General features: G+C 40.5%; 1 protein-coding gene across 3 annotated transcripts in view; it reads left to right on the forward strand.

Annotated features, from left to right (window-relative positions):
- Positions 1–14,507, forward strand: part of LOC122549088 (peroxidasin homolog) — a 589,463-nt gene that overhangs the window by 376,889 nt on the left and 198,067 nt on the right. For all 3 annotated transcript variants that reach the window (XM_087986415.1, XM_043688312.2, XM_043688313.2), the window contains exon 10: positions 4,330–4,602. In XM_087986415.1, coding sequence (XP_087842541.1) covers positions 4,330–4,602 — 273 coding nt within the window. The remainder of the gene's footprint in view (positions 1–4,329; positions 4,603–14,507) is intronic.

Raw genomic sequence — 14,507 nt, forward strand, 5'->3', positions numbered from 1 at the left:
TCGTGGGGTCTTATCTTAATACTTAACCTTTTGTGAGGTATCTTGTCGAACATGCTTTGGAAGTTGAAAAACAACACATCTGCTGGTTCAACTCAATCCACTCTGGCTGAGACTTCATCAAAAAAACTCTCATAAATTAATAAGACATGATTTCCCTTTCCTGCAGTCATGCTAATTCTGCTTCATTAGATTATGATTTTCCAAATATTCTGCTGTTACTTCCTAAATAATTGATTTCAATAATTTTCCAATAATAATTGTTAGGCTAATTAGCTTATACTCACTCCTTCCCTTTTTGAATAGGTGTGTCACCTTAGCAGTTTTCCAATCTTCTGGAGTCCAAGGATTTTTTTAAAATTACAACCAATGCTTCCACTATGTCAGTGGCTATCTCTTTCAGGATCCTAGAATGTAAACCATCAGGGCCAGGGAACTTATCAGCCTTTGGCATCATTGGTTTGATAGTAATACTTCATAGAATCATAACAGTGTGGAAGCAGGGTATACGGCCCATCAAGTTTACACTGACCCTCTGAAGAGCATCCTACCTCATCCCTGTGGCCTTGCATTTCCCATGGCTAATCCACCTAACCTGCACATTCCTGGTCATTACAGGCAATGTAGCTTAGCCTATCCACCTAACCTGCACATCTTTGGACTATGGGAGGAAATTAAAGCAGTCATAGAGATAAAGTGTAAATTCCAAACATAGACAGTTGCCTGAGGCTGGAATTAAACCCTAGTCCCTGGCACTGTGAGGTAGCTGTGCTAACCACTGGGCCACCGTAATTAATGCCTTCTCCATATTCTTTAGTACTGATGAAATGTTTGAAGCATCTTCCATGGAACAGAATGATGCAAAATATGTTTTTAACTCCTCTGCCATTTTCTTGTTCCCCAAAACATTCTCACCAGATTCATTTTCTAAAGGGTATATGTCCAATTTAACCACTCTTTTCCTTTTTATACATTTAAAGAAGACCTCATTGTCTGTTTCTGTATTCCTCACTAGTTAGACTTAATAGTTTATTTTTTTTCTCTCTCTAATTTCTTTTTAATCTGTTTTTGCTGGATTCTGAATTTATTCGAGTCTTTGGCACTATCACTGACTTTGGCCTCACTATATGCTTTTTCTCTCAACTTAATACTGTCCTTAACTTCCTTGGTTAACTATGGCTGGTTTATCCCACTCTTGGAATATTTCCTTCTTACTGAGATGTATTTTTGTTGTGGGTCATGAATTACCTCCTTAAATGTCAACCAGTGCTTGATTACTACTTGAGCTGGCATGGTGGTTAGCACTGCTGCCTCACAGAGCAAGAGACCTGGGTTTGATTCCAGCCTTGGGTGACTGTCTGTGTGGAGTTTGCACATTCTACGTGGGTTTCCTCCCACAATCCAAAGATGTGCAATTCAGGTGAATTGGCCATGCCAAATTGCCCATCGTGTTCAGGGATGTGTAGGTTTGGTACATTAGTCAGGGATAAATGTAGGGGAATGGGTCTGGGTAGGATACCCTTTGGAGGGTTGGTGTGGACTTGCTGGGCTGAAAGGCCTGTTTCCACACTGTAGGGATTCTGTCATATTATCATTCCTACCCAGTTCACTTCAGCTAACTCCATCCTTATTTCATTGTAATTCCCTTAATGTAAATTAAACACAGTTGTTACCGACCAGCGTTTTTCACTGTCAAACTGAATATTAAATTCTATCATGTTATGATCACTACTTCCTAGAGCATCATTTACTTAGAGGTTATTTATTAAACCTGCCTCATTACCCATTACTAGATCCTAGACTCTAGAGCCTACTCCCTGGTTGGCTCAAGGAAACTACCAATAATGCATTCTCTGAATTTGTTATTGTTAGCTTTTCCAATTTGAACATTAAAACCACCCATATTAATGCTGTACTCCTTTTGGCATGTGTTGATTTATTGCATTTCCTATTGCATGGCTACTGTTTAGGGGGTGTATATACTACTCCAAGTAATGTTTTCTATTTCTTTCTTTATTCATTCATGGGATGAGGGTGTCGCTGGCTAAGTAGCATTACTGCCCATCCCTAATTGCCCAGAAGGCAGTTAAGAGTTAAGCATATTGCTGTGGGTCTGGAGTCACATGTAGGCCAGACCACGTAAGGATGGATGTTCCCTTCCCTAAAGGATATTAGTGAACCAGATGAGTTTTTCTGACAATCGTTTCATAGTCATAATTACATTCTCAATTCCAGATATTTATTGAATGCCTCTACTGTGGTGGGATTTGAACCCAGGTCCTGAGAAACCTCATCAAGATCACTAGAGTAACAGTCCAGTGATAATACCACTAGGCCATCACCTCCCCTTCTTTCCTTTTCTGTTTTTTAACCTCTGCCAAAAATGGACTCTACATCATCTGAGCCTAGATTGTCCCTCTCAAATATCTTCAGTTAATTTCTGATGAACAGTGATATCCCACCACCTTTTCTATCCTTGCTGTCTAAGGAGCTAAATATCCCTGAATGTTATATTCCCAGTTTTGATCTCCTTGGAGCCGTGTTTCTGTTGTATGCTATTAGATTATATTCATTTACCTTAATTTGCATTATCAGGTGCCCTTATTTATGTTGAGAATAACATCAATTGATTCAATATAAAGTTTGATTAGATTTGCGAATTAATCAGTATGTTTACTTGCAGGTAGTAAAGATAAATGGTTTAAATTTATTTATTCTGCCTTTCAATAGCTGAAGGAAACACAAATGAGGGTAGGTTGAAAAACAAGGGGAGTGAATTTTAAATGTGGTTGTCCACGTGATTTGTCCCAAGCCAATGCAAGGTTCATAGAAACCTCTGAGAGTATGATTAAGGGCGCTCTTGTAGGATCTTGAGAGAGTGCACTAGTAGAATCCTTAAAGAGGAGATGCCGAAGTTAAAAATCCCAGAAGTGTGTAATAGTATCTCTGGATAGGTTGATTAGAAAATATCTGTAATTGATTCAGACATTTTTTGTATTCAGGTTATTTTCAGGTCAAATTAACATAACTCTTGAAAAGATGGGTCAATCTTGTGAAGTTTGAGAGGCAGTTCGAAAGTATTCAAATTTGATACCCTCCAACTCCTTGGATCTTCAACAGGCCTATATTAAAAGGAGCAATGAATAGTTAATGTGTGCTGACTGATAAAATTCTCTGAACCATCACTTGCTTCAATGAATTTCTGATCAGATTTTGAATAGGTTAAACAGTTCTTTGTACCATTTTGACTGCAATACAAGAGCACATTACTATATTGTCATGTTCCAATATGATTGATGTTGTTGTATTTGTAAACAAATCTGAAAGAGTTAGTAAACATTATTTTATAAAGGCCATGTATTTTAAAGGTTTCTTAATCCTTATTTCAGTGTTGATATCTGATGTTACTAATCAATATCCCGAGAGTGCAGATCTTGCTTCTGATAACATTAACTGATCTTGTGTGATCTGAAAGTAATATGCAATGGGGACTCTGAAGAGCTAAATTTTCCTCCGCTGCTTCAATCAATCTTGGCAACCTAGAAATGTGGAAGAATTAGAAAAAGTGTTTCTACCTAGATGTAATTTTCACACCACCTCCCTCTCCTAGATTGCCTGTTCCCATTTTTTTTTAGATTACATTACAGCGTGGAAACAGGCCCTTCGGCCCAACAAGTCCACACCGACCCGCCGAAGCGCAACCCACCCATGCCCTTACATTTACCCCTTACCTAACACTACGGGCAATTTAGCATGGCCAATTCACCTAACCTGCACATCTTTGTGACTGTGGGAGGAAACCGGAGCACCCGGAGGAAACCCACGCAGACACGGGGAGAACGTGCAAACTCCACACAGTCAATCGCCTGAGGCAGGAATTGAACCCGTTTCTCAGGCGCTGTGAGGCAGCAGTGCTAACCACTGTGCCACCGTGCCGCCCATTTGTTCTATGTAAATGTAAGTAGTTGTTTTTGGCCCCAGATATATGTCTAATTTCACTCATTATTGTTTCCATAAACCCAAGAACACCCAGAGGAAGTTAGAGGTACTGTGAGGTAATTCAGTTCAAGAGGAGCATTGAGTCATGGCCTGATCTTATATGACCCTCAGCATAAATATTTTAGATATCACTCTTGATTGGCGTCTACATGAAGTATTCCACGCATTTTATTTGACTCTCCATTCATCTGTTCTAGTGTCTTTTTTGAGTGTGTGTGTGTGTGTCACTCAGAATGATTAAAATAAACAACTCTGCTACATTAATCATACATACTGTATATTTAGCCCATTTGCCAGCGAGACAGTGTTAATGTGGCATGATTTTCTCTGTAGCAAAGCCCAATTTTGTGATTCAGCCACAGAACACTGAAGTTCTAGTTGGATCGAGTATCACTCTGGAATGCAGTGCAATTGGACATCCTCAGCCTCGAATTACATGGACGAAAGGAAATGGAGAACTCCTCCCTGCACATTCCAGATACACCACAACTCCATCAGGTGGCCTCTTTATTCGGAATGTTACTCTCCAGGACCATGGCCAGTTCATTTGTCATGCCAGTAATAATCAAGATTCCATCCAGTCCTCAGCATCCATCATTGTACAAGGTAAGGGTGACTGTGCTATTGCTGAATAATGATGCTGAGCTAAAAAATAATGTTAGAAATCAGAAAATTTGTTCTGATTTATTTTTATAATAGACAAATATGTATTTACTAAGATTGTTTCCCAAAATTGAGAGTGAAATGCTGGGGAGTCAAGACCTACTATAATTTTCCATCCCCATCTGCTTTTCAATCTGCTGAGACAGTAGGTAAGGCTGCCAAAGCCTATTCATTTCCTTGTGTAAATGATTGCAGCAGGCCTAATGACCAATATTGCTGGCAGTTGTTCCTGGGGCAGGAAAGAAAGATTCCCAATGCTTCTTCTGTAAATTCTGCCAGGAACCTGCTTTGACCCAAGAAGGTTAGTCAGATTCATGGCATGTTTAGGACATTGGGTAGAATATCTGCTTCAACTGCCTTCCAATGGAAGGAGTGATACTAGGTATTCAAGTGTTGGCTCTTTGGGTTTCATGTTTGTTAGTTCATATTTCAAATGAACCAATGCTAATTTAGTTGTTAAAAAATGTTTGAAATGGTACGAATACTGTATTCATATTAACTGGATTTATTTATGAGCTTGGAGATCAATTTACACAATATTGGTTACTTAATGTCTCCCAATTGAAGCATGCCTAAGGATGTTTCATTTTAAGACAGTTCAGATCATTCCATGAGATTGCATTGATGAAATTATTATTTTGGATTCTGTCATTCCTACTTAAATAATTATTGCAAGCTTTTCCTATTGTTACTTCCATCTTCTAGTCGGCCAGATGATGCTTACGTGATTTGTTCTACTTTGTATAGTAGGTAAATTTGCCAATGAAACCATGACAGGCAGGAAAGTAAGTTCTCAAGAGGTGGTAGAGAATCTACAAGGGAATGAAAACAGGTTGAGGAGAAAGTGAGGACTGTAGATGCTGGAGATCAGAGCTGAAAATGTGTTGCTGGAAAAGCGCAGCAAGTCAGGCAGCATCCAAGGAACAGGAGAATCGATGTTTCGGGCATAAGCCCTTCTTCAGGAATGAAAACAGGTTGCAAGCAATGTAATATGGTAGTTGAAGGAGCAGTGCTTTGAAAGCTAATGCTTCTGAATAAACCTGTTGTGTTTTGTGATTTTAAACTTTGTGCATGCAAGTCTAACACCAGCACCTCCAAATCTTTCTCAGAAGGTATTGGAGGCTGAGTTTTTGACTTTATACAAAAATTATTTCAATTTTTGAAAGAAATGTGAGGCAGAGGTTATGGGACACAAACTCAAATGTGAAGTCCAAATCAGATCAGCCAAGATCTTATTGAATGGTAGAGCAGGCTTGTAGGGCAAGTGGCCGATATATTGCTCCTACATTTCTAAGTTAGGTTATGTGTCATCAGCTGCCAAGCAGATTATGCTGCTTTCCATTGGAAAGATCTTCCTGGAATTCAAAATATGGAAACCCTTTTTCACATTCACCTCATGTAAAAACACTTCCACTTCATCAACCATCAAAGAGGAATTGAATACTTTCTCATTCTGTCAATTGATGGGCATTCTACTTCTTGCAATCAAATTGCTCTTAAATCCCTTAATTTTTCCCTGTCTCTGGTACGTTTTGAGGAAGCTTCCAGATATTTAAGATAATTTGAACATTAATAACATTCAAGCTTTATCACGGAATCATCATAGAAGCATGGAAGCATGGAAGCAGGCCATTTGGTCCATCAAGATCACACCGATCCTCCAATGAGCATCCTACCCATACCTACCCCACCCCTGGAATCCTGAATTTCCAATGGCTAATTCATCTAACCTGAACATCTCTGGACACTTGGGCAATTTAGTGTGGCCAATTCCCCTGACCTGCACATCTTTGGATTGTGGGAGGAAACCAGAGCACCCAGTGGAAACCCGTGCAGAAATGGGGACAGTGTGCAAACTCCATACAAACAGTCTCTTGAGGGTGGAATCAAACCCAGATTCCTGGCAATGTGAGGCTGCAGTGTAAACCACTAAGCCCTTGATCTTCCACCATACAAAGTTACTTGTCTTTCAGTGGTTGAACAGCTTACTATGCCCTGTCATTATTTCATCTAACCTCATTGTGGTCTTCTTTTCCTCCTTTTTATCATCCTTTTGATGGACTTTTGCTGGTTTTGAAATACTCCCAGATCTCAGGTTTTCTTTTGCAACATTCTAATTCTTTTATGTTAATCTAACACTACCCTTAGCTTCTTCAGTAAGATACAGTTGGATGTTTTTGATCAGTTTTTTTTTAATGGGAAGTATTTTGTTGAACATCTTGAATCATTTCTTTAAATTTTAAACACATTTTGGTTATTGCTATCACAGACCTTTCTTTCCAAAAGCACCTTTCTAAACTTTTGGTCGCAATTTGTGGGCGGCACAATGGCAGTGGGCGGCACGGTAGCACAGTGGTTAGCACTGCTGCCTCACAGTGCCAGGGACCTGGGTTCAATTCCCGCCTCAGGTGACTGACTGTGTGGAGTTTGCACGTTCTCCCTGTGTCTGCGTGGGTTTTCTCCGGGTGCTCCGGTTTCCTCCCACAATCCAAAAAATGTGCAGGTCAGGTGAATTGGCCATGCTAAATTGCCCATAGTGTTAGGTGAAGGGGTAAATGTAGGGAGTATGGGTCTGAGTGGTATACGCTTTGGCGGGTCGGTGTGGACTTGTTGGGCCGAAGGGCCTGTTTCCACACTGTAAGTAATCTAATCTAATCTAAACAAAAAAATGTTTGCAAGCTGTTTTTGTTGATTTCTTAACGTGTTCTCGTTTTAATATTACTGATTAATGTCAAACATACAATGGAACAATTTACGTCACATTGAAGAAAAATGTTACTTTGATCTATGTAAAACAAATCATTAATTTACTTTTCTGATGCATTTGCAAGAAAATTGGGCTTCTTAGAGGTCGATCTATCATCATCTGCCACTAGACTTACAAATACATATGATTCAATCTGTCAATTTAACTTGCTAAAGGTGATGATTAAAATCAATAATGAACATTTCATACAATATGTATTAAAGAAATCTTGCTCTCAGATGCTTCCTAAAACCTATCAGTACTGAAAAACAGATAGAGTGGGTTGATTTGTATGATCACTTCAGTGCCATTATGAAAACGTATAAAAAGTGAGAGGGTAAGATAGGTGTGTTTGCTTTTATCATAATACAAGAGGGCAGCGTAGTGGCTCAGTGGTTGGCTCTGCTACCTCGCAGCGCCAGGGACCTGGATTTGATTCCACGTTCAGGTAACTCTCTATGTAGTGTTTGTACATTCTACCCGTATCTGTGTGGGGGTGCTCCAGTTTCCTCCCACAGTCCAAAGATGTTCGAGTTAGATGGATTGGCCATGCTAAATTGCCTATAATGTCTAGGTGTGCAGGTTAGGTGGACTAGCCATTGGAAATGCAGCATTATGGAGGTGGGTCCAGGTGGATGCTCTTCAGATGGATAGTGTGGACTCCATGGGCCAAATGACCTGCTTCCACGCTGTAGGGATTCTATTCTGTTCTAAGAGGTAATTGTATTTTGGTGTTATGAAAAAGCAATATTATGTTGATAAGTTGTTGAAGACTGTTAGAAGAAATTTTTCGCTGTGGCCTACTTGATGAGAGGGTGTGCTGTGGTTCATCTTCACATTTGAATCAGAAGGTTGTCTGTTCATGTCCTGCTCCAAGTACTTCACTTTTAAAAGTGGAGGCTTTATTGAGGAAGTACTGCATTGTACCAGGAGTACTTTTTTTTATTCAAAGCTAAGTGGAGACCATGCCTAGTCTAGACACAAAAGATGCCAGAGTTTATTCCAAAGGGGAGGTAGTGAGTCCTTAGTAAAATGTCAAGACTGGGGTGCTGGAAAAGCACAGCAAGTCAGGCAGTATCCGAGAAACAGGAGAATTGACATTTCGTGCAAAGGCCCTTCATCAGGATGAAAGGTTTATGCCTAAAATATCCTCAGGTGCTGCCTGACCTGCTGTGCTTTTCCAGCACCCCACTCTCAACTCTGATCTCCAGCATCTGCAGTCCTCACTATCTTTTTAGTAAAATGTGTCAATCGACCAGTATAGTGAGTCATTAGCACATTTTTTTTTGTGGGACCACACTGTCTGCAACTTGTTATATGTGTTTCCTTTATTGCAACAGTGACTGCATTTAAGAATTTCCCAGTCCTATAAATTTGGTAAGGAGGGAAGGCATGGAATGTTTGAAGTTCAAAGGTCATTGAAGGTGACAGGACAGATATTCTCAGCTTTATTAATAGGGACAGAAGTACAAGAACAAGGAAGTGATGTTAAACTTTTGTAAGGTGCTTGTTAGACCGCCAATGGGTTATTGTGTATAATTATGGTCACTATTATAGCAAAGATATAAATGCAACGGAGAGAATTCAGAAGCGATTTGGCAGATTGGTTCAGAGAAACAGAAATTTCATTTATGGATAGAGATTGGGACTGTACTCCTTGGAGAATCAAAGGCTGAGAAGTTTTCAAAATCATGAGCAAGTTGGATAGAGTAGACAGGGACAAACTGTCTTACTCGTCAACGAAGAAAAGAATGAGAGGGCATAGATTTAAAGTGATGTGAAAACAAGGTGATGTGAGAAAAAATGGTTTTACATAAGTAGTTAGTGTATCAAATGTATTGATTGAAAATGCAATGGATGCAGGTACAGTTGAGACATTCAAAAGAGCATTAGATGATTATTTGGTTAGAGATAGTGTGCAAGGATAGGGAGAAAAGGCAGGAGATTGGCACTGGGTCATCAAACCAGTGGTAAATAGACAAGGTCTTTTCCCTGGGGTGGGGGAGTCCAGAACTAGAGAGTGTGGGTTTCGGGTGAGAGGGGAAAGATTTAAAAAAAAGAGACATAAGAGGCAACTTTTTCACACAGAGGGTGTATGGAATGAGCTGCCAGAGGAAGTGGCGGAGGCTGGTACAACTGCAACATTTAAAAGGCATTTGGATGGGAACATGAATAGGAAGGGAGGAATGCCGGCTGGGTGCTGACAAGCAGGACTAGATTTAGTTGGGATATCTGGTCGGCATGGATGAGTTCGACCAAAGGATTTGTTTCTGTGCTGTACATCTCAATGACTCCATGACTGAATTAACTCCTTCCATACTGTAACAATTCTGTAATCCGGTGAGCATTAGGCCATCATTACAATAGGTTCCTATCTTCTCCTAATTTTTCTTCCTGGTAGCTAGTACATGCTTATAATGGGTGGACAGTTAAGCTGTTTAGTGAACTGCTTAGTGATCATTTCACGAATGATCTACAAACTTACAGATGCCATATGAGCCTCCCATTGTGACTACACCCCAATAAATCAGAGGAGGTTGATACTGCATTACTAATGATTGAGATTTAATTAACACCAGTAGAGAATGGCATAGCTGCTGTCTTTGCATGTCACAGCTTTGCCGAATGTGGAATTTATGGACGTGTATTTCTGTGAGCCTTGTGATGTACCAAGCCCTGTCATGATGCTGATAAAGGATGGTAGATAGTGCTTGGCCATGAGCAGCACTTAGTTTAGTGACAGAGCAAGGCTGTTGGTTTCCCTGTGTCCTGATTGGATGTTCATTTGGCGCTAGTCTGTTAATTAACTATTCACCTTAAATTTAAACTGGCAGGTGCATTCTGAAATGACTGAGTAGTCAGAAATGATCCTGAGAATGAGCTCCCAATGCCCCTGGGAATATTCACGCCTATATTTAAAATGTAGTCAATTGATGGTAGGTACAAAAACATAAATTGTTGGAAAATCGCAGCAGGTCTGGCAACATTGATGAAGAGAAATTAGAGTTAATGTTTTGTGTCCTGTGACCCTTCTTCAGAACGATGCTATTCTGCTGAGTTTTTCCAGCAATTTTGGTTTTTGTTTCAGATTCCTAGATCTGCAGTTCTTTCGCTTTTTTGTTTATTGATTATAGGTGCTTTGGGATGACTTGGGTCATGAAAGACATTCTATATTACAGGTCTTTATTTTTTCTTTTGTTCTGATAGGAGATCAAAAATATGTTTCATAAATGTGGCCTTAATATGTTCTTCAATATACCATATTGAAATTGAGTGTGGTTTAATAGTTATTCTTCTATGCAAACGTTAGCTAACAAACATGAAGAAAGCTGACGACTAGCTAAAGAAGTACTGAATAACAAGGAAAGTTGTAGAAAAACTCAACAGACTAGGTAGCATTTTGGAGAGGGAAAGGCAGATTTAAATCTCCAGAGGTGCTGCCTAATGTTTGAAAGATATTTTCAGTGCTTTGCTTTGTTATCGAAAAGGTGATGAATTGCAAAAAAATCTTAGAACTGTAAATCAACCTACAAATAATATTTGAATGACTTATTATTCCCATGAGCATTTATCTTCTCAGTAAATAGACTTGGCAAACAGAGACTGTAGTGATAGGAGTATGCATGGATAATGCCTTATCTGGAGCATTAGCCACTGGACAATCAGACAATAGCATATGGGAAAGAAGGGTAAGACACTTACTCACCAAAAAAATGGGAAATATTAACAAATCTTCCAAGTACTGATGACTAAGTGAGGAGGAAACACTTGGCAAGTGCAAGCAGTGTGCAGAATGGGCAGTGGCTTGTGTCACAGTCAAGGGAGAATGGGGTAAGTTTAACTTATGACTGCCTACCTCCTCTGAAGCCTGAAGGAGTGTGGTATAGATTGCTTTACTGTTGTCCCATTTTACTCCTGATTTTAACTGAGGTAGGCCGAGGTAGGCCAAATCCTGGTTTTGGACCCCCATAAACCCACAGCAAAATAATAATACGTTAAATGAAAGATTGGGATTATTAACAAAACGTTCAAAACACATGGAGAATTTATTTGCTACCACACACACGTGTTTAGGAAATTCAGAAAAATAGATCAGGAGCGGTTATAAATGACAAGCTTTAGAAAATACTGGGGTATTAAAAATTAGTTATAACTTCCAGAGGTCAAGATCTGATAATAGATTCCCCACTGAGCTGGGCCCAGTCATTTTCCACCTCACAGGTGAAGTGGAGGCACCTGTCCAGTCAGCAACCTGAAGACAGCAGGGTCCAAGCCAGGCTGACACATTAGCCTTGAGCCTTGCTCTCCCTCTAGAGGTGAAAGAGCAACTGACTTAGAATCCCAGATTTGTATACTTATGCATTTTACCCATTTCTGATTTACGTCACATGACAATGACAGGCATTTCAAGTGCTAAAAATCCATCTTGTCGTGTTAATTGGAAGATCATGACGCTAATAGTGTAGTACTCACTCCTCCTTACAATTTCCATTACAAAATGATGTAGTAGCTGATAAAGTTTAGTGTTCATTTTAGCATAAAGGTGACATTATCCACCAGTATGGAAAAAGCCTCTGTCTAATTCCTTTCTGTTTGCATTCACTAAAAATGTTTAAATAATACATCATGTTCAGAAGGGTCTGGAAATATGTTCATATTTTCTGCCATGGCCAATTTAAGAGTCCAGCAAGATCATTCATTTTTTTTTACAGAAGTTAGTTCAAGCACAAAAATTGAAAAGAAAATTTAGTTCTCTTTGTGATTTCTCTTCAATCTTTCTGTCAGCAAACCTGAGAATGGCCTGAGTTACCAATATAATCTGGAAACCAGTTAAAGACACTGCACTGAATTAAATCAAATTTAAGAAAGTGTGTTGGTTCTTTCTCTCCCCTTCAGTCATTTGCCTACCCAGTATTCTGTATCATTGAATAGAAAACAAAAAGAAACAGGAGAGTTCATGGAAGTGGGAGGGCTGAGGGGGAAATGGTCTTACTAGATGTTGCAAGAGATCACACACTTAAGTTATTATTGACTTTCTTGTCTTTATAAGTCCCAGATGTGCAAAACTTGTTTTAGTTACACAACTAAACAAAGAGCAAAAGGGAGAGTAACAAAGCAGAAATCTGTCAGCTCACGTAGAGTACAGGCAACAGTAATTACATAAGGAACGTCAATTCATTAGGGACTTTGTATTGTATTCCTCAAATTAACTGAGGTGGTTGGCAAACTAAGTGCTGAAGTCATTTCTTTCTGTGGCTTGCAGTTGTATGCCAAAACTAGCTCATAATACGTTGCTTTAGTTTAAGTGACAAATCAGCCAATAATGTAAGTGGCATTGTTTTGGTGCCAAGTTCATATTCCATCACACAAAATGGGACATGTGTTACCCAAAGTGAATAGCCACTTTTTGTTTTATATTGTTACTTTCTGAACTTCAAGCACTGTGCTGTATGGAAATGTCATTCTGGGATGCTGTTCAAAGCTTTTTTTTAGCAAATCTTATCTGTCACTTTAATGACCAGTGTTCAGTCTCTTTCTTTAGGGGCACTGGTCCAAGTGTAACATTAATAACATGTATTATTACAGCAGCTTTAAAACAGGAAATAATTGTAAGGGGTAGAGGAGAAGTAGACACGCGTCATCAATATACATACTAGGCTGACTTCAGATTCATGAGTTATTTTGCTGAAGGGCAACATGCAGATGAGAAATAGGAATAGATCAAGACAGTAATATAAGGGACAAAAAGGGGAATGCAATCCTGAAGGTGAACTACCTATAATTGGATGCTTATCTCTGGAACCAAGCAAATGAATCAAACAACATTCAAGACTTTAGAGTTGTAAGTGGCTGTGCTGATGGTTGCTAAGAACTGCATATAACATAAGATTTGAACCCACAGAAGGCCCAAATGTCATGAAGCAAACATTATTTTTTCCAATTGCATCAGATCATGATAAACAGGAAGGGAAATTAAAGATAAATAAAGAAATATTTATACTACACACATGGGCTGATCATGTAGGTTTCATTTGCCTGAAGATTTTTTTTCTGCCTGCCCTCTCTTCCCATCCATAACCTCATCACCTCAGGGAATCTCCCATCTACCGCCTCCAAACTCATAGTCACACAACCCCGCACCGCCCGCTTCTACCTCCTGCCCAAAATCCACAAACCTGACTGCCCCGGCCGACCCATTGTCTCCGTCTGCTCCTGCCCCACCGAACTCATCTCTGCATACCTCGACATGGTCCTGTCCCCCTTAGTCCAAGAACTCCCCACCTACGTTCGAGACACCACCCATGCCCTCCACCTCCTCCATGATTTTCGCTTCCCTGGTCCCCAACGCCTTATCTTCACCATGGACATCCAGTCCCTGTACACCTCCATACCCCATCACGAAGGACTCAAAGCCCTCCGCTTCTTCCTTTCCCGCCGTACCAACCAGTACCCTTCCACTGACACCCTCCTTCGACTGACTGAACTGGTCCTCACCCTGAACAACTTCTCTTTCCAATCCTCCCACTTCCTCCAAATGAAAGGAGTAGCCATGGGCACCCGCATGGGCCCCAGCTATGCCTGCCTCTTCGTAGGATATGTGGAACAGTCCATCTTCCGCAACTACACAGGCCCCACCCCCCACCTTTTCCTCCGCTACATCGATGACTGTATCGGCGCCACCTCGTGCTCCCACGAGGAGGTTGAACAGTTCATCCACTTCACCAACACCTTCCACCCCAACCTCAAATTCACCTGGACAGTCTCAGATTCCTCCCTCCCCTTCCTCGCCCTTTCTATTTCTATCTCAGGCGACCGAATCAACACAGACATCTACTATAAACCAACCGACTCCCACAGCTACCTGTACTACACCTCCTCCCACCCTGCCCCCTGTAAAAATGCCATCCCATTCTCCCAATTCCTTCGTCTCCGCCACATCTGCTCCCAGGAGGACCAGTTCCAAAAACGTACAACACAGATGGCCTCCTTCTTCAAGGACCGCAATTTCCCCCCCGACGTGGTCGACGGTGCCCTCCACCGCATCTCCTCCACTTCCCGCTCCTCCGCCCTTGAGCCCCGCCCCTCCAACCGCCACCAGGAC

Source organism: Chiloscyllium plagiosum, unplaced genomic scaffold (assembly GCF_037043375.1).
Source record: "Chiloscyllium plagiosum isolate Xiang-an unplaced genomic scaffold, Cpla_swu_hap1 HiC_scaffold_4, whole genome shotgun sequence".
Taxonomy (NCBI): Eukaryota; Metazoa; Chordata; class Chondrichthyes; order Orectolobiformes; family Hemiscylliidae; genus Chiloscyllium; species Chiloscyllium plagiosum.